Genomic DNA, 17,981 nt, shown 5'->3' on the forward strand with positions numbered 1-17,981 from the left:
AAACCCCCCACCAACATTTTTTTTCCCCCCAGATTCAACTATTTACTAGAAAAATTGCAAATTCAAATGGAACCGTTTGACCTTTTATAACTCCCTTAAAACTCTTTTACAGCCAAACGTTTTCCAAAAAGACAACCCCAACAGTGCCAGCCAATTTTAAGCATTTTTATGTATCTTTCAAACAGAATATTGTGTGCTATAACTACGTAAACCATATTAAAGATTTGATTCCATTCCTCTCATTAGGGGGGGAAAAAAAAAAAAAAAAAAAAAGTATAATTCTACCTTACTCTGTTCTTTGGTAATCACCATTTGAAAACGGGTCACTTGAGTGACACCATGATAAAATGGATAAAATAAGGCGAAAACAAGCTTTTTGTCAAAAGATACATTTTCAGTGACTTTGACGCGAATATTTTTTTTGTTTTGTGACGCTCTGTGAATTAGATTTCATGTGAATCCTTCACGACATAATCGAAAACGTATTTCCTAAGATGCGCCATGTTTTCACGTCATTTGATCCAGGGGAGCCCATTGAAAAGAGATCTAATGCTGCCATCTGCTGGCCATAGTTAGTGGGTGTTTTTATTTTATTTTTTTAAATTTCAACTCAAGATGTTGTGCTGCCCACTGGAAGGAGGAGGGGAGAAAAAACAAACAAACATTTGACGTCAATTAACGTTCTTGGCACTACTTGTTGGGATTTCCGTTTGCGTTAAATAACGTTCTTGGCAGTAAAAGAGTCATAGCGGCCGCCGATGACATCAAACCATCACACGTCTTTCTTACTTCCAGAAACTTCCTTCTGATTTAAAATGCTCAGACTGGCAAATAAATGAAACCACACGGGGGTAAAAAAAACAAATTAAAAAAATAAACCTGTTCCAAAAAAAAGAAAAAAAAAATCCACACAACATACGTTTTGTACAACCTAACAAAAAAAATGGCAAGTTGTGAAAACGGGCCAGTCTGCTTTGCAGAGCGTCACGAATCGTCTCGAGGAGGTTGAGGAGGTCTCGCCGCGGAGGCCGCTACACCACCCGCCGCACTTCGAAAAACCTCTTCAGGTAGTAAATCTGTCCCAGCGTCATGGCCACCAGGACCAGGGCCTCGAAGAAGGACCACAGCACCACTCGGCTGTTCGTGTTGTCGTTGACTGGAACGGAACGGAGCGGAAAAGAAGAAAGTTTTCAAACAGTTCCCCGAATGATGCCTCGCGATACAGATATATGGCAGATATTTGGCGTCCGAATATCACGTTGAGAGCGGCGGGGGGGGGTGAATTTTGCGCCCACTCACTGGCTCTGTGTATCCTCTCGCGGACCTCCATGTACTCCTGCTCGTGCTTGACCGCCGTCATGGCCACGGCCAGTTCGTTGATCATCTCCTCCAGCTTGTTTTGGTGCGCTGACAAACAAAAACAAATTAAATAAATAAATAAAAATAAACAAAAGTCACAACAAACGCTCACCAACACGACTCGGCAAACTACATGCAAAACGGCGCTTTGCAAACAAGACGAGTCACAACGTCTGGATGCCAAAGTGCCAATGAAAGCTAACCAGACGGCCTTTTTTTTTTTTTTTTTTTTTTTTTTTTTAAAGAAATGTTTTCGAGCAGCGCCGAATCAAACCACTGCAATTCCTCACACGCAGCAACGTGCACTATTAGTTGCCTTTCAACAACTCTGGTTACATCATCAATCAGTACCTTCCCAACCTTGATTGCGCCAAAGCACATATTTTACGGGAGGAGGAAGGTCAAAAAAAAAAAAAAAAAAAAAAGGAAAAGAAGTGACAATAAATTTGACATTTTTCCTCCCAATCTTACAACTTTGGCATCATTTCATCCTCATAAAATAATTGTTTTCATGACCTTTTTTTTTTACTTGTCATGTAAGAACTTCACTCGTGTAATATTATGGTTTTATTCTCTTAAAACAATGAGAAAAATATTATTGTACAAAAAAATCTGACTTTCAAATTTCTCCATTATGAGACTAATAATTTTTTTTCACATGTTCAGTTATGAATTTTCCTTCTCTAATATTGTGACTTCATTCTCATAAAATAAATTAAATTATTTAATTTTAATTCCCCCCCAAAAAATCTCAGTCCTGCGACTTTATTCTCATAAAATAAAATAATTTAATGAATTATTAAGAATAAAATGTAAAATTAAATCTTTATTCTGGTAATGATATATTAATAGATTCATTTCATAATATTGTGGTTTTATTTTACAAGAAGGAAAAAATAATAATAATCTCAGTGCTGCCATTTTCTTCTCATAAAATGACCGGACTGGCCATCTGGCATACGGGGCAGATGCCCGGTGGGCCGATGTCTTATGGCGCTGATGTGGTGCTACTCAATTATTATTTTCCCTCCATTTCACCCTGAGAGACCAGCCCACAATTTTCAGGGAGAAGCCAATTCATCAATTTACAATATCGAGCGCAAAGTGAAGTGAATTGAAGTTCAAAATGCCGATTATTTGAGCCCTGATTATGATACATTAATTGTCATAAACAAAAGACTATTCGGTGAAACTGGATGAACTTTGGCACGACAGTTGGTTGGGAATGACTGGGTTGGTGAGTACATAAAAAAAAGAAAAAAAAAAAGTCCACATTCTATCCGCCTACCATCCCAAGTGCCGCCCCCTGAAAGGAGGGAAGGAAGGAAGAGAGTGTCCGGAAGACGATCAAACAGAAAGAAAACGCAATGAGGGACAAGTGAAAGGAAAAAAGGGGCGGGGCCTGAAAAAAAGCCAGAACGTGGCTGGGTCACCTTCCGTCTCCATGTCCTGGCCTTTGGGCGCCTCGCCGATGTCGATGGTGAACATGACGATCTTGGGCGTCATGGTGGACATCTTGTTGCTGAAGCAGAACTTGTAGGTGCCGTCCATGTGCGCCGCCACCGAGTACTTGCCGCTCGATTCCCGGTCGCCCTTGTAGATCTGCTTGCCGTCGGGACCCGTTATCTGGAAGGAGCGGCGCACGCCGTCAACCGATTTATCGGGCACAAAATTGCATCGTGGTCAACAACAAGCGTCGCGTGTGCTTTGCTAGCCCGCGAGTGACGTGACGTCAGTTTGTGCTAGCGTCCATGACGTACGCACTTAAAAGTGAGTACAGAAGAAAGTTGCAATTTAATTCTTATTAAAATAACTTGGGTTTTTTTCAAACATTGGGAAGAACTTGTACCTTTGCATACTTATATCTCATCTGCGGGTCTGTTTTCCCACAAGATTTGAAACACTCCCGAAGGCGATGCTAACTTCCTGTTAGCGCTAGGCTAGCGATCTTTTAAAAATGAAGCACGTATTATGTTTAATTAAATATACAGTGGATGTAATTTTTAACGTTGTGTGTTTAGTTTTAAAGTTAACTCCAACTGCGGTGACATAAAAAAAATAAAATAAAATAAATTAAAAAACAACTTAAAAGGACGCTTAGGGACAACAGAATAACACACGCTACCCACTTGCTAGCTGCTAATGCTACGTGAGCAAAATGGTGCATTAAGGGTACTTTCACAGTGTCAGAAACTTCAGTTTTGTTCAATAACATTTTAAGGGAGACTGATTTGGCCCAATGAAGGCCAATACGCGGCCGATTATAATCAGTGGCCGATTAATCGGTCAGACCCTAGTAACTACTGGCTAGAAAAAAAATAAATAAATATATATATTTTTTTTAAATCACAATTTTTGTGCCCTGCATTCGGTAGCATATTAACTATTTTGAGCCGGCCATTTCATGAGTATAATATTTCCCCCCCCAATTAAAGCCCCGACGCATATGATCTGATACATGCACGGATAATCCATTAGAGGGCAGTATCACCCAGCTGATGTCTTTCCCAGCGACCTTGCAGGTTCTTTATAATTTGCCATTTTTGACAGTTTATAAATGTACGAATTTAAAGCATTGTGACCAGACGTATCAAATATGACACAAATTAAAAGTCCTCTGTGAAAGTTGATCTTCAAATGTAATTGTTTACGATTTGTTTGTTTCAAAAGGGCCAATAAATAATAATCTGAATTTTCTCTCATATTTTATGATTCATCCTTTATAGCAGGGGTGTCAAACTCATGTTAGCTCACGGGCCGCATGGAGGAAAATATATTACCAAGTGGGCCGCATCGGTAAAATAACGGTAGATAACTTAAAAAAAATTATACGCAGATTTTTGCTATTTGTGTGCTAGGCCTAAATTACGGAGCTCAACTGTCATCATATTGTTCCAAGAAGTAACACAAATGCTAATGGCACGTGGCAAGACTTGCGCCTGTATGAGTTCCGGACGTGTTAAATCTACCTGCTTTGCATATATATATATATATTCCCGGAATGCATTGTGTGGCAAGTTAATGACATTATAAGGACGTTAATCCTTGTCATATCTCCAAGTATTTGTGTAATTTGTGTAATTTTTAACACATTTATGTCGGTCTATGATAAAAAAAATAATAATAATAATAATAATAATAATAATAATAATAATAATAATAATAATAATAATACAAACCATATCTTTAAGTTGTGTGTAAAATCATGACATCCAGGACCATTCCCCCATACAAATTGCATTGCTCATCTGAGGACTGCTTGTGAACGTACAAATTTATTATGTTTTGATTGTGGACGGCTGATTAATTAGTCCGACTTAAAATTTTATTTCATTTTTTTACTTTACAAAATCATCTCGCGGGCCGGATTAAACCGCTTTGCGGGCCTGATCCGGCCCGCGGGCCGCATGTTTGACACCACTGCTTTATAGGGTTACGGCATGGTGACCATATTAGGAGACGAACTGCGAGACTTGATAGTCAACGAAATGGAAGATTACAGTTGGGATCTGACAGACGGGTGGCCCAGCAGGATTGCAGCAGGAGGAAAAAAAAAAATTGCTTCTCAAACGGACCCAACTTCAGCTCAAGAGTCACCTTGGAGTCGTCTTTCATTTCGACAATGAGAGTTAGCTATGCATCACTAAGTCAAAGGCGTCATAAAACGTCAAATAGGAATGTCGGAATTACAGGTTGACAAGCGTCGACATCCACATCCGCGTGCTCGCACTTCGTTTTGGGCTGCACCGAAACTGCCAATGTTGGACGTCGTCATCTGCTCTTTTGAGTCACTTTCGTGTTGTAAAAATTGTTTAAATGATTACTATTCAAGACATTTGTTGAGAACAAATTTTTATTGGCAGTTTTTAACATTTTCTGCTTGTTCTTCTTTTTTTTCCAATTAAAAATTAAGTGCCTTGTACGGTGGCCCTGAAGCGCAAAACGCAAAAACAAAAAACTATACATGACAGCAAATCAAAAATCACACCAACCATAAGGTAATCACAAACACAAATTACAAAACACACAAAATAAGAAAAATCAAAACAAAAAGGTATGGCAAACAAAAAACAAACAAAAAACGAAAAAAAAAAAAAAAAAACGTAATTGCAAACACAAACAATTAAAAACCACAAACAAAATACTAAAAACAACAAAAAGCAATCGCAAAAAAAACAACAAAAAAAACAAACACAAAATACGAAACAAAACAACAAAACGTAAATCACAATTACAAATCAAAAACCACAAACGCAAAAACGGGAGCAAACTCAACAAAAAGGCAAAACGAATAAATGAAACACTTTCCTAAAGGAAGTAGTTGCTTCTAACATAATGCACGAATAAATTCAGCAATACAACTATTTTGGTGTCACTAAACTTGAAACGTGTATTTTATAAACTACAGTACAACTTTGTGTGTTGCCGAGAAACGTATGGAAACATCCGGGGTTTTTGTCAAAAAGAATAACTTTCATTTTTATGATAACATATAGAAACTAACACACGCGTGCATTTTAAAGTGCAAAATGAACATTTGATCACTCTGCTTTACAAAAAAAAACACTATTAAAAAAAATAAATAAAAACATAACGGAACTAAATGATCGCTAACACGCCGAACCCGAACACTAACGTTCAATAAACGATTTTTAAAACATGTCTCTAGTGAGAAGTCGAAGCAAATAAAGACACATGAAGCGGCGTTGAGTTAGCCGCAACGCCGCTAACGCTAACAGATGGCGGCTGATACGACACGACAGGACCGAATCGGATCGGATCATCGCCAGGCCTTCGCCTCTTTTGCCGGCATATGATTAGCGGTTGCCTCACGGCCCAAAATGTGTCGCTCGCCTCACCTCGACGTCGATATCCAAGAAGCCTCCCTCGGCCACCTCGAACATGAGGCCCATCTTGGTGCCGGAGGTGACATGCTCGTAGAAGCACTCGTCGGCTTGGGCGTCGATGCTAACGAAGTAGCCGGATGCCGTGGCGGACAGGACGGCCAGCAGGACGACCAGCTCCGACGTGGTAAACATTGCTCCTCGTGGACTTTAGTGGGGCGGAGGAAAAAAAAAGAATAAATAATTGCAAACAAATCGCAGTTGCAATTGCAGTTTCGTGCAGTTGATTTAGTGCCGGAGAGGAGAAAGCCCAAACAGGCAAACACTGCGGCGGCCGTGTGATTGCCACGTACGGCTTAAACGGCAAGCGGCGAGGGTCAAACCTGAGAAAACGCGATACGGAAACACTCGCAGGCTACCGTATAACATTCGACAGCCAAAGTATGTTTACATTAAAACTTATTAAAAATGTATATACAGGTATATAAAAAAAATTATAAAAATAAACAACAACTAGAGATTATTTATTATTCTTTCATATGACGTGGTTTTACAATGTTACATTGCTGACGTCTCATTGTTTTATTTCGAAATGATTACAACCTGTCGCATAAACGAGTGACCATCTCTTCCGACGTATTAACTTCTTTATTGTTTGCTGCAACTGAACGTGCACTTTTGGATGAAGTAAATTGCCCGCACCAGGAGCAACAATTCTAAAGTTAATCTTAAAATAAAATGCAAGAAAAAAAAACACAATTATGAGAAGGAAAAACAATAAACCAAATCGCTAAGTAAATGTAGATCAAGGCTTCACTTTTTTTTTTAAATTTATTGTACCTCTTTTATTTTTAAAAGACAAAAAAATGGGGGCGTAGTTTACGCATCATTGTACGCTAGATTTGCAAAAAGAGGAGTAATTTCGTAAAAACATTGTATGATACCAAAAATGCATTTACACTAATGTGATACAAGATGTGTTTGTGTCTAAACCAACACCTGCAACCAATACAAACACCAATAAACGTCATAATTTCCCCCTCAGTATTAGTAAAATAATTGTCATCGTGTTTTTTTTTTATGTTTTTTTCCCCGCTGATTATGACGGTTACAATCGGTTTAACGCGAAGGGGCGGCGAGATTCGACGGCCGCAACCGGTGTTTAGATTCAACGCACCCCCCAACGAGTCAAGTTTTCAACATTTGAACGGTGTCTTTTTGTACTAATGATGTTGAAATGTACTATGTCTTACATTCTGCTCGAATCCAATGAACGAACGAGGACCTAAAAGGTTGTGTTTTGTTCGTGGAACATGACAAACGCGTTCCAACATTTTCCCACATTTAGGTCCACTTAGAAAACATACAATAACTTCTTTAGCGCATGCGTAGAGGGACCTTAAAGAGGGTTTCATATTGTCATGCTGTTGCCCCGATGTGTTGACGAGTCGTTCGTTCTACGCAAAGGGGCGGTCCAACACAGTTCAGCGGCCGCACCAGGAATGTAAATACAACGTACCCTTTAGTTGTCGCAGGTTTGGTGACGTCCAACAAATCGACTTGTTCTGAAGTCTCCGGGACAGGCCTGAACACTTTTTTTTTATGTAGTACTTGCTTCCACTTTTTTTTTTGTCGATGCCGTAATTTCGGCACACGTTTTGGGCCTGATATGAGCCGATAAAAAGTCTTTTTTTCCAAGTGACTGGAGGGGGAGAACAGTCGCGAAGGTTCGCCACCTAGTTGCTGGAAAGCTACTAGCTAGCTGCCAAGCGGGGAAGGAAGTGAGGAGCGGAAAACAAAACAAAACAAAAAAACATGACATCTCGGAGGTAAGCACTTCCCTGGAAAACAACGCCCGTCGCTATCTTAACTTTCAACCCCACCGAACAGTTTTCGTGGCAACATGTCGCGAAATCAACCTCGAAGTGTTCCCGAGGTTTGTGTGCGAGGGAGCCGCTTCGAGCTCACCGCAAAACATTAGTTAGCCCACACCGGTGACTTCATGTTTACGCATTGTAAAATAAATCAATGCAATAAAAACAACCAAGGCTTCATTTTATGCTTAGCAACGTTCATGTTCGCTACTCTCAACTCCGATGGGAGACTCACTCATGATGTCAGTGTTATGTGGCAACACAAACCACAGAGCAACTACGAGCGAGCGCCTTTATGTGCAAGAAGAAAAGCGCCCTTCAACGAGGCAAAAGCTGCAAAAACGACTTGGGATAAATAAATAAACAGTGCTAGTGTAATACTGGCCTCTCATAATGGCCCAACTGTGTGAATGATAGGGATGTAACGATACCCAAACGTCACGATAAGATACTAGCACGATATGAACTAGGGCTGCACAATATATCAAAAAAATTATCAACATCGGCCGATGTTGGCCGATGCAATGTGCATATCGCAAAGACGTGCAATAAGTGTGATATGGAATTTTATGCTTTTATCTGAATTTGACCAATCTGACTGTCAGGTTGACCTGTTTGACATTTATTAACTCATTCACTCCCAGCCATTTTCACATTTCGCAATCCCGTTCACTCCCGTCTGTTTTACTGGATTTTGACTGATTTTGCAAGGCCCACAGAATATTGTGTTCTATTGCTATAAAAGCAAAACCTATCAAAAGAAAGATTAAAGTCTCTTCTTTCATTAGGAAAAAAAGTATGTTTCTATATGTTTCCGTTTTGCAGCAATTAGCATTAGAAGAGAGCTAAGTTTCATCAGTTTTCACAAATCTATTTAAAATTGTAAGTAATTGAGCTTTTTTTCTCGATGGCCCTGGTTGATCTCCTTTGCTCTGCTGCCACCTGCTGGCCGTTTGTGTAATAACTACCATTTCTGCAACCGTTCTTTGCAGTTGAGAGGCTGCATCAAAGCTGCATCTGTATGCGCTAGCATAAAAAAAACGTATAAATACGTCTTTGGGATACTTAGAACATTAAAAAAAACGTATTTATACGCTATTGGGAGTAAACAAGTTAAACATGACAAAAAAAGGAGAGAAGACACTCAGTGCAAAGCTCGAGAGGAGAGAAACTGACTGATACAATTCACTACTGCACTTTCTGGAGAAAAAAAAAATCCATCCCCTCCTCACGGTCTCTTTTTATTTGGTTTCCACGCCCCTAGTTCCATGGGGATGTTGGGGTGATACGGTATTAAACAAAAAGATAAAAAGCTCACAATACTGTAGAAACACTAAATAGTTTTTTTCCCTCTTGACAGGTGGTTCCACCCAAACATCACGGGCGTCGAGGCGGAGAACCTGCTCCTGACTCGCGGCGTGGACGGCAGCTTTTTGGCAAGACCCAGCAAGAGTAACCCTGGAGACTTCACCCTGTCAGTGCGGTGAGTGAGGCTCTCACACACAACGTTGACGCCATAGGTTTATTATGTTAGTCAGTGTCAGCGGTCGATTTAAAAATGATGAAAGCATTTTTGTACATGAGCAAATATGAAACAGACGTTTAAAGCGCAACGCAATTGCCTTTCTCCTGAATGTGAGTGAGAAAGCCGAGGTTTTGCTTCTTCTCTGCTATAAATAGGTTTCGCAGTATGTCCAAAAATAACCCAAAACGCCAAAAATAGGTTGTTAGCTTCTTAGTCGACACATGACTGCCATTTCAAGTCTGCAAAATACAAACACCAAAAACAGGACATTTCCTTAATATCATTAGCCTAATAGCATCATTCCCGACTTGCTGCCACAATGTCAACAAACAATACTAATATACTTGATAAAACTATATTTCTATTTTCATTTTATTATGTCATGTTTGTTGATTTTTTATTTTTTTTTTTTTTTGTGTGTGGTGGTGTTTGTTCAGTCCGTGTGGAAGTACTGTCGCCCTCTCGTTCAGACCAGTCATGGCGACCAGTCCTTTCATGTCCCATCCCATCGTTTGCTTGTTTTATGTAACTAAAGTTCCTTATATTGCCCTTCCTGTCTGTCTCCCTGCCTTGTTTCTCCGCCATTGGGTCTATCCACCACGTCCATACATCTTCAACCGTGACAATGAGCAATTATGCAATTAGGCTAACTCAGTCGAGAGCGGTCTGGATGACTCCAAATGATATCGTCCCCTTTCAGTGAGCTGCCGTTTTGTCGTATGCGATAGCTGTTGTTTTGCTCGCGCATTTTGGCTACTGACCGAGTCGTTCGTCCACGTCTGCTGATCTTGAGGTCATGCTAATGACAAGTCACATTTGAACAGCAGATCTGCAAGTTCTCCTTTTTTTTTAAACCCGTTTTTTGATATGAAAGTGCGTGACGACGACAGTGACTCAGCAGCAGTTTCAGCAACAAAAATAAATAAATAAATAAATAAATTCACGTTAACAATTGAAATGAATGCACTTAGGGTCACTGATTTTTAATTACTAAGCCAGTTTAAATGCCCCACACTATGTGAAATTTCAGCTGTATCAGGAGTGTCAAACTTTTTATCACAGGGCGGTCGTTTAATAATCGTAACACCACTAATATATAATCACTTGGGGTTAAATGCTTCTTTTTATGTATATCAAAGGACAGAACAGTCACACCGCAATACCGAATACCCGGTATTATCGGTACTCGCCAATCCCTAACCGAATGTGCTTCCCCCGCGCAGGCGGAACGGCGCCGTCACCCACATCAAGATCCAGAACACGGGCGACTACTACGACTTGTACGGCGGCGAGAAGTTCGCCACGCTGGCCGAGCTGGTGCAGTACTACATGGAGCACCACGGGCAGCTCAAGGAGAAGAACGGCGACGTCATCGAGCTCAAGTATCCGCTCAACTGCGCCGACCCCACGTCGGAAAGGTCAGCCCGCATCGCATATTGCTAATCTGAAAATGTTCAAACGGCAAAAACGATCTCAACTCGCGTGACCAAGGCGACTGTCGCCGTGCCATTTTTAAAAATTGTTGCTAGAGGTGCAACGATTCATCGATAACTAATCAATTAAATTCATTGGAAAAAATAAAACATAATATTTTTGATAATTGATTGATTGCTTCGAAATGCTGTTCAATTTCAATTTAAAGCCTCTGGGTAGCTCACGGTACGATACGAAATGCGATCATATCGTCGGCTCACGCTAATGATGATCTCATGATGTGACAATACTGCGATTATTGATTATATGGGTCAGGTAATAAATGCATGATAATCTACGATAAAACTACTCAAGACATAAACTGACATTTTTTCAATGAGAAATTCATTTCTTTTTGTACTCAATATTCAAACTGGTGTCTTCTTCACAGTGAGTACTTTCGTGTATTTATTTTTATTTTTTTTAAACAAATACAAATGTCGTCTTAACAGAGACTAGGGCTGGATGATATGGATCAAAACTCATATCATGATATATTTTGGCTTAACTCTTTGACCGCCAATAACGTTTAATTAATAACGATTAGTAAAATCACAATGTATGCCGCCATAAGCGTTAAATGATGTCAACTATTTTTTTTTTTTTTTTTTTAGTCAATGGGTTTTTTTGGTCAATGGGTTGTGGAATCAAAAACACTCACTAACTATGGCCAGCAGATGGCAGCATTCGATTTTCAATGGGCTGCCGCTGAATGCCATTACAATGAAATATGACAAAATCTGAGGAAATAGAATGTTTTCAAGGATGATGTAAATGATCATAGCCTTTGTCATATTAAAGTTTTTTTTTTTTTGTGGCAGTAAAAGAGTTAATATCGATATACGGTATATATGCCGATATATATTTTTCCCCCCACCTGCAAGAATATTTTGACTCAGAGCTTAATATAACATGTCACAAATAGTTTTATTGAAACTGGATATTCAGTGAATAGGGGCTAAATCAAATGAATAAATAATAAACATGTTTCTTCACCTGGTTCATGAAAAATGCAGTTATTCAAATAAAATATCAATTTTGTGTAACCACTTTTAAATTAAAGCTCTGACTGTAGGTGCACCATTAAATAAAAATATATCTTAAAAATATCCTACAAGCTATAATGAGCCGATCTTTTTCTGAGCTCTTTTAACGAGAAAAGTACACGCATATACACTGCTAATTATAAATGTAAAGATGCCGTTGTTTTGGCGCGGCGTCCTCGGCAGGTGGTTCCACGGGCACCTGTCGGGCCGCGAGGCGGAGAAGCTCCTGACGGAGAAGGGCAAGAACGGCAGCTTCCTGGTGCGGGAGAGCCAGAGCCACCCCGGCGACTTTGTGCTGTCGGTGCGCACGGGCGACGACAAGACGGACAGCAGCGACAGCAAGCCCAAAGTCACGCACGTCATGATCCGCTGCCAGGTGAGCATCGGCCGGGCACGGCTCGGGCGCAGGTCAGGTCTGATTTTAGAACCATTTTTAAATGTAGATTTTGGACCTTTTTTTTTTTTTTCAACAAATTTCCCGTTGTTCTCGGATATTAGGAGATTCAGTGCAAGGTTATTTTAGTTAACTAAAACGAAGAAACTAAAATTCAAATAACAATTTCGTTAATGAAAAAAAAAAAAAACGATTACTAACCAACTACATTTTCTGTTTACAAAACTAATTACAGGACTGTCTCAGAAAATGAGAATATTGTGATAAAGTCCTTTATTTTCTGGAATGCAATTTAAAAAACCAAAACTGTCATACGTTCTGGATTCATTACAAATCAACTGAAATATTGCAAGCCTTTTATTATTTTAATATTGCTGATTATGGCTTACAGCTAAAACAAAAAAATATCAAATATCCGATCTCAAAATATTAGAATATCATGAAAAAGTATATTCAACTAATCCCTTGAATGGTCTAATTAACTCGAAACACCTGCAAGTGTTTCCAAGTGAATCCAGAATGGATGACTTTTTTTTTTAATTATTATTTTTTAATTGCATTACAGAAAATAAAGGACTTTATCACAATATTCTCATTTTATGAAACAGTCCTGTATAGCAAAAATGTCCTTGGTGTGACGTCATCTCGCAGCAGCCAATAGAAAAGCACCAAAAGATGACGTCGCCCCCATGCTGGTTTTGAAATACTGCGCACAAGTAATACACATTTTTAAAACTAAACTCAAACCAAGCATTTATTCAAGAAATAAAATGAATAAAAAGGAACAGAACCACCCTGAAAACGAATTAAAAATAACTAAATTTAAAAAAACAGAACTCAAAACGAGAAAAAAAAACAAACTCAAATGAAAATTCCGAAACTATAATAACCCTGATTCTGTGTAAAAGAAAAAAAATTGACATTGCGTGGTCCTTTCTCCAGCACGACCTGAAGTACGACGTGGGCGGCGGCGAGAAGTTTGACTCGCTCACAGACCTGGTGGAGCACTACAAGAAGAACCCCATGGTGGAGACCCTCGGCACAGTCTTGCAGCTCAAGCAGGTAGCTGAGTGGTGAGATAGAGAGTGGGCGAGTGTGGGAGAGAGCGTGAGAGCGAAAGTGGGTGAGTGGTGAGAGAGAAAGTATGGGAGAGAGAGTGAGTGAGAGACTGTGAGGGAGTGTGTGAACGATAGATGGTGTGAGAGAGGGAGGGAGTTTGTGAGAGTGAGAGATTGTGAGAGAGTGCGTGCAAGTACAAAAGTACCGAAAATTGGTACCTGTGTCGACGATTCCCAGGCACCGAGTATTGTAACAGTACCGGTGCAAATGTGAAAGGTACATCGTTTGCCCTCTCTCGCATTTTGGCAGCCCCTCAACACCACTCGCATCAACGCGGCTGAAATCGAAAGCCGAGTGCGGGAGCTGAGCAAGCTGGCGGAGGCCACGGACAAAGTCAAGCAAGGTTTTTGGGAGGAGTTTGAGGTGAGACTTTATTTTTCTCACGTCGCCCCGTGCACTTGTCTCAACGTGAATGTCCGACGATCGACCCCTCCAAAATGGCGTCTCTTGCACGCAGACCTTACAGCAGCAGGAGTGCAAGCTGCTGTACAGCCGCAAGGAGGGCCAGCGGGCCGAGAACAAGAACAAGAACCGATACAAGAACATCCTGCCTTGTGAGTGAGCGCCGCGGACGGCGGGAAATGATGCATGCTAACGTCCCGACCTTTTATTTATTTAAAAAAAAATTTTTTTCCCTTGTTCCCCCTCGCCCGCAGTCGACCACACGCGGGTGGTCCTGACCGACGGGGACCCCAACGAGGCGGGCTCGGACTACATCAACGCCAACATCATCATGGTAGTTTCCCCTAGCGTGGTAAATGAGCCGTCCGTCCTCGCAAGCGTCATCGCCGTCTCCGCGTGACTGACTCGGGACTTTTTTTCTTTTTTTTTTTGTGTCCATTCAGCCCGAGCAGGACAGCAAGTGCAACAGCGGCAAGCCCAAGAAGTCGTACATCGCCACTCAGGGCTGCCTGCAGAACAGCATCAGCGACTTCTGGAGGATGGTCTTCCAGGAGAACTCGCGAGTCATCGTCATGACCACCAAGGAGGTGGAAAGGGGGAAGGTCAGACGACCGCCGGCCCGCTTGGACTTCATCAGTCCCTTTTTTTTTTTTTTCCTTCATTGTTGTTTGTATGTCAACAGAGTAAATGTGTCAAGTACTGGCCCGACGTGTCGGCTCTGAAGGAATACGGCGCCATGCGCGTTCGCAACGTCCGCGAGACGGCGGCGCACGACTACATCCTCCGAGAACTCAAACTCTCCAAAGTGGGACAGGTACGTTTTTGTTTGTTTTTTTCCCCCTTTGAACCTTTCCAACTGAAAGGCTGTCAATTTTTTTTCTTTTTTTTCCTGCAGGGCAACACGGAGCGCACGGTTTGGCAGTACCATTTCCGGGCCTGGCCCGACCACGGCGTTCCCACCGACCCCGGCGGCGTCCTGGACTTCTTGGAGGAGGTCAACCTGAAGCAGGAGAGCATCCTGGACGCTGGACCCATCGCCGTGCACTGCAGGTACGCAGTTTGGTGAAGGTAAGGGGACGCCACGCCGCGCGCGCGTTGCTAACCCGCTTACGCTCGTCGCCTCGGCAGTGCAGGGATCGGACGGACGGGGACCTTCATCGTCATCGACATCCTCATCGACGTCATCAGAGAAAAAGGTGCGTGACACGATTACGTGTGCGTGTGTGCAGGTGTGACGTGAGCGTGTGTGCTTGTTCCAGGTGTGGATTGCGACATCGACGTTCCCAAGAGCATCCAGATGGTGCGTTCGCAGCGCTCGGGAATGGTGCAGACGGAAGCGCAGTACCGCTTCATCTACATGGCCGTGCAACACTACATCGAAACGCTGCAGCGGCGCATCGAGGAGGAGCAGGTGTGAATTGAAGGAAAAACACTCCCGTAGTCGATGCTAACTTCCTGTTAGCGTTTGCTAACTTCCTGTTAAAAAAAATCCTTAGATGTTTGCATCCTTGAATTTTGAAGAAAGTATTTGAATCCTTGAACTATCAACTATATAAAATAACTTGAAAGGTCAATAACAAAGTGAAACTAAAATAAGAGCAACTGAAAAAACAGTAAGAACAAATGCTGACTGTTCCTGTGGGTTTTGGCCTCTTGGGGGCAGTACAGTGCCATACAGCCATGGCAAACACGATTAAAGTGAGTACAGAAGACAGTTATGATTGAATTATATTCAAAATAACCAATTTTTTTTCACACATCGGGAAGAATTTGTGCCTTTCCGTCTTCTTATCTAATCTGTGGGTATGTTTTCCCACAAGATTGGTGTGTGGATATTGGTTTTGAAGGAAAAACACTCCCAAAGTCGATGCCGACTTCCTGTTAGCATTTGCTAACGTCCTGTTAGCGCTAGAGGCTAGCGATGTTTAAAAAAAACGGAGCATGTTTTGTTTTTAAATACACTGTGGATGTAATTCTTAACTTTGTGTTGTAGTTTTACAGTTAACTCCAACTGCAGTGTCATTAAAAAACTTAAAGGACACGTAGGCACAACAGAATAACGTACGCTAACACACTTGCTAGTTGCTGAAGCTATGAAAGCAAAATAATGCATTTAGGGTACTTTTTCAGTGTCGGAAACGATTGTTTTAATGGGGACGTAATAAGCCATTTGGCCCAATATTATTTTTTTTTTTTGTGCTTTCCAGAAAAGTAAGATCAAAGGTCGCGAGTACACCAACATCAAGTATTCCCTGTCGGACCTAACGGGCGGCGAGCAGAGTCCGCTTCCTCCGTGCACGCCACTGCCCACGCCCACCTGCACAGAGTAAGCCCGTCGACCTCCTTCGCCCTCCCCCGGCGCCGCCGCTTTGCTAATTGGCGCCTTCCGCGTGTCAGGATGCGCGAGGACAACTCCCGAGTGTACGAGAACGTCGGCCTGATGCAGCAGCAGAAAAGCTTCAGATGAGATCCCGCCTCCATTCCGCGTGAGTATCCGGCGCCATTTTTGTTGTCGTTCCGAAGCGGCCTTCACCGCACGGCCGTCCGTTCCCTCTTCTCCCGCAGGACCCCCCTGACGACCGACCGTTAACTTCGCCAGCCTCGCCGCGCCGTCGACAACGGGACATTGCCGCCACAGTACAACAAAAACAAAGAGAGAGAGAGAGAGGGGGCGGAGCTTTTTGGCCCAAATCACTGTGATGCTCACGCCCGGCCACCAAGCGGCGCCAAATCCCCTCCAACCAGTTTGTGTTTCATCAAAAGCCCGCCCCCCATTTTTCTTCTCTCTTTTTTTTTTTTTTTTTTTTTTTTTTTTTGATTGTTTGTAGAGTTAAGCAGAGAAATGTTGTGTGCCAAACGTCAGACGTTGTGACCACCTGACCTCGCCACAACTGCCTTGGTAGACAAAAAAAAACAAAAAACGCGCGTCCGCTCACGTCCACGCCGAACGTCCGTTCAGGCGGACATTTTTAAGTGCACATTATACGTCAGTCACAACATTTTTTTTTTATGCAGTTGTTGGACTTTGGAGGGAAAATTCAGGTCAACCGGTTGTGGAATTTTTGCTGTCGAGAGCAAGCAAGTGGTGCTATACAAGTACTGAAACATTTGGACGCGTGCATTTCAAAGTTCACCTGAACTTTCACCCCCAAAGCGCAACATCCCGAACGTTGTGAGTGGTGTATGTTTGTCTCGTTTTGAAATATACGTACTATGTGACTCAATTGCCTTGCGCGTACCGTTGCCTCCGCCGCCATGAGGTGGCAAACGGTGACGAGCAGCCTGATATCGCTTAGCTTAGCTTAGCTTAGCCTAGCTTAGCTTAGCATGCAGCTTAAAAGTCCCTCAGCTCACCGAACTGCAAGCTAACACTAACCCACTGATCTATATAGGACTGGATAGCCGATAGGCCAAGACTTTTGAGGTCGTGAGGCGGCCATATTGCTCCTCCCAAGAAATGTTTCTCGACATATGATCCGATACATTTACAGTATCGAAATTGGAGACTATTTCAGACAGTACTTGGTAGAAATGACATGATTTATGCTGTTTTAAAGACACATCCACTTATTTTTATTTTATTTTATTTTTTGAACTTAACTCATTCAAACCCAAAAACGTGTAAATACGTTTTTTAATACTTTGTCCTTCATTCTCAAAAACATATTGATACGTTTTTTTAATGCAAGAGCATACAGAAGGCCTTTGCTGCAGCTTCTGATATCAAGAGGTGGCTTAAAGCAATGGTAGTTATTATAAAAACAATGACCAGCGGGTGGCAGCAGAGTATAAGAGATCAGCCAGGATCGTGTTGCAATAAGCTTTTTTTTTTGTGAATGGGAATGGATGAATTGATGAAACGTTAACTGTATTCTGATGCTAATTGCTAATGCCCGCCCCCCGGCTAACTGCCTACGAGTTGTATATGTTTCATCTGTATGTATA

The 17,981-nt window shown here is 41.8% G+C and overlaps 3 protein-coding genes across 3 annotated transcripts in view; 2 read left to right on the plus strand and 1 right to left on the minus strand.

Annotated features, from left to right (window-relative positions):
- The window catches only part of LOC144001890 (uncharacterized), a 263,910-nt gene extending 255,206 nt beyond the window's left edge, over window positions 1–8,704 (plus strand). The window contains exon 3 of the transcript XR_013278623.1: window positions 8,683–8,704. The gene's annotated coding sequence lies outside the window, so the exon portion shown is untranslated. The remainder of the gene's footprint in view (window positions 1–8,682) is intronic.
- On the minus strand, window positions 572–6,577 carry tmed2 (transmembrane p24 trafficking protein 2). Its single transcript, XM_077498039.1, has 4 exons — window positions 6,219–6,577; window positions 2,793–2,985; window positions 1,300–1,407; window positions 572–1,156 (listed from the first exon to the last, which is right to left on the minus strand). Exons 1-4 carry the CDS (start codon window positions 6,396–6,398, stop codon window positions 1,032–1,034), a joined length of 606 nt encoding a protein of 201 aa, XP_077354165.1. The 5' UTR covers window positions 6,399–6,577; the 3' UTR covers window positions 572–1,031.
- ptpn11a (protein tyrosine phosphatase non-receptor type 11a) lies at window positions 7,750–16,803 on the plus strand. The gene is made up of 16 exons (XM_077496511.1): window positions 7,750–8,032; window positions 9,438–9,560; window positions 10,826–11,020; window positions 12,305–12,497; window positions 13,458–13,577; window positions 13,884–13,997; window positions 14,092–14,188; window positions 14,291–14,388; window positions 14,480–14,638; window positions 14,719–14,850; window positions 14,932–15,086; window positions 15,165–15,232; window positions 15,296–15,447; window positions 16,244–16,362; window positions 16,434–16,522; window positions 16,602–16,803. The coding sequence occupies exons 1-15, from the start codon at window positions 8,019–8,021 to the stop codon at window positions 16,501–16,503; spliced, it is 1,809 nt and encodes a 602-aa protein (XP_077352637.1). The 5' UTR covers window positions 7,750–8,018; the 3' UTR covers window positions 16,504–16,522; window positions 16,602–16,803.
- Window positions 16,804–17,981: the final 1,178 nt, after the last annotated feature.

Source organism: Festucalex cinctus, chromosome 15 (assembly GCF_051991245.1).
Source record: "Festucalex cinctus isolate MCC-2025b chromosome 15, RoL_Fcin_1.0, whole genome shotgun sequence".
Taxonomy (NCBI): Eukaryota; Metazoa; Chordata; class Actinopteri; order Syngnathiformes; family Syngnathidae; genus Festucalex; species Festucalex cinctus.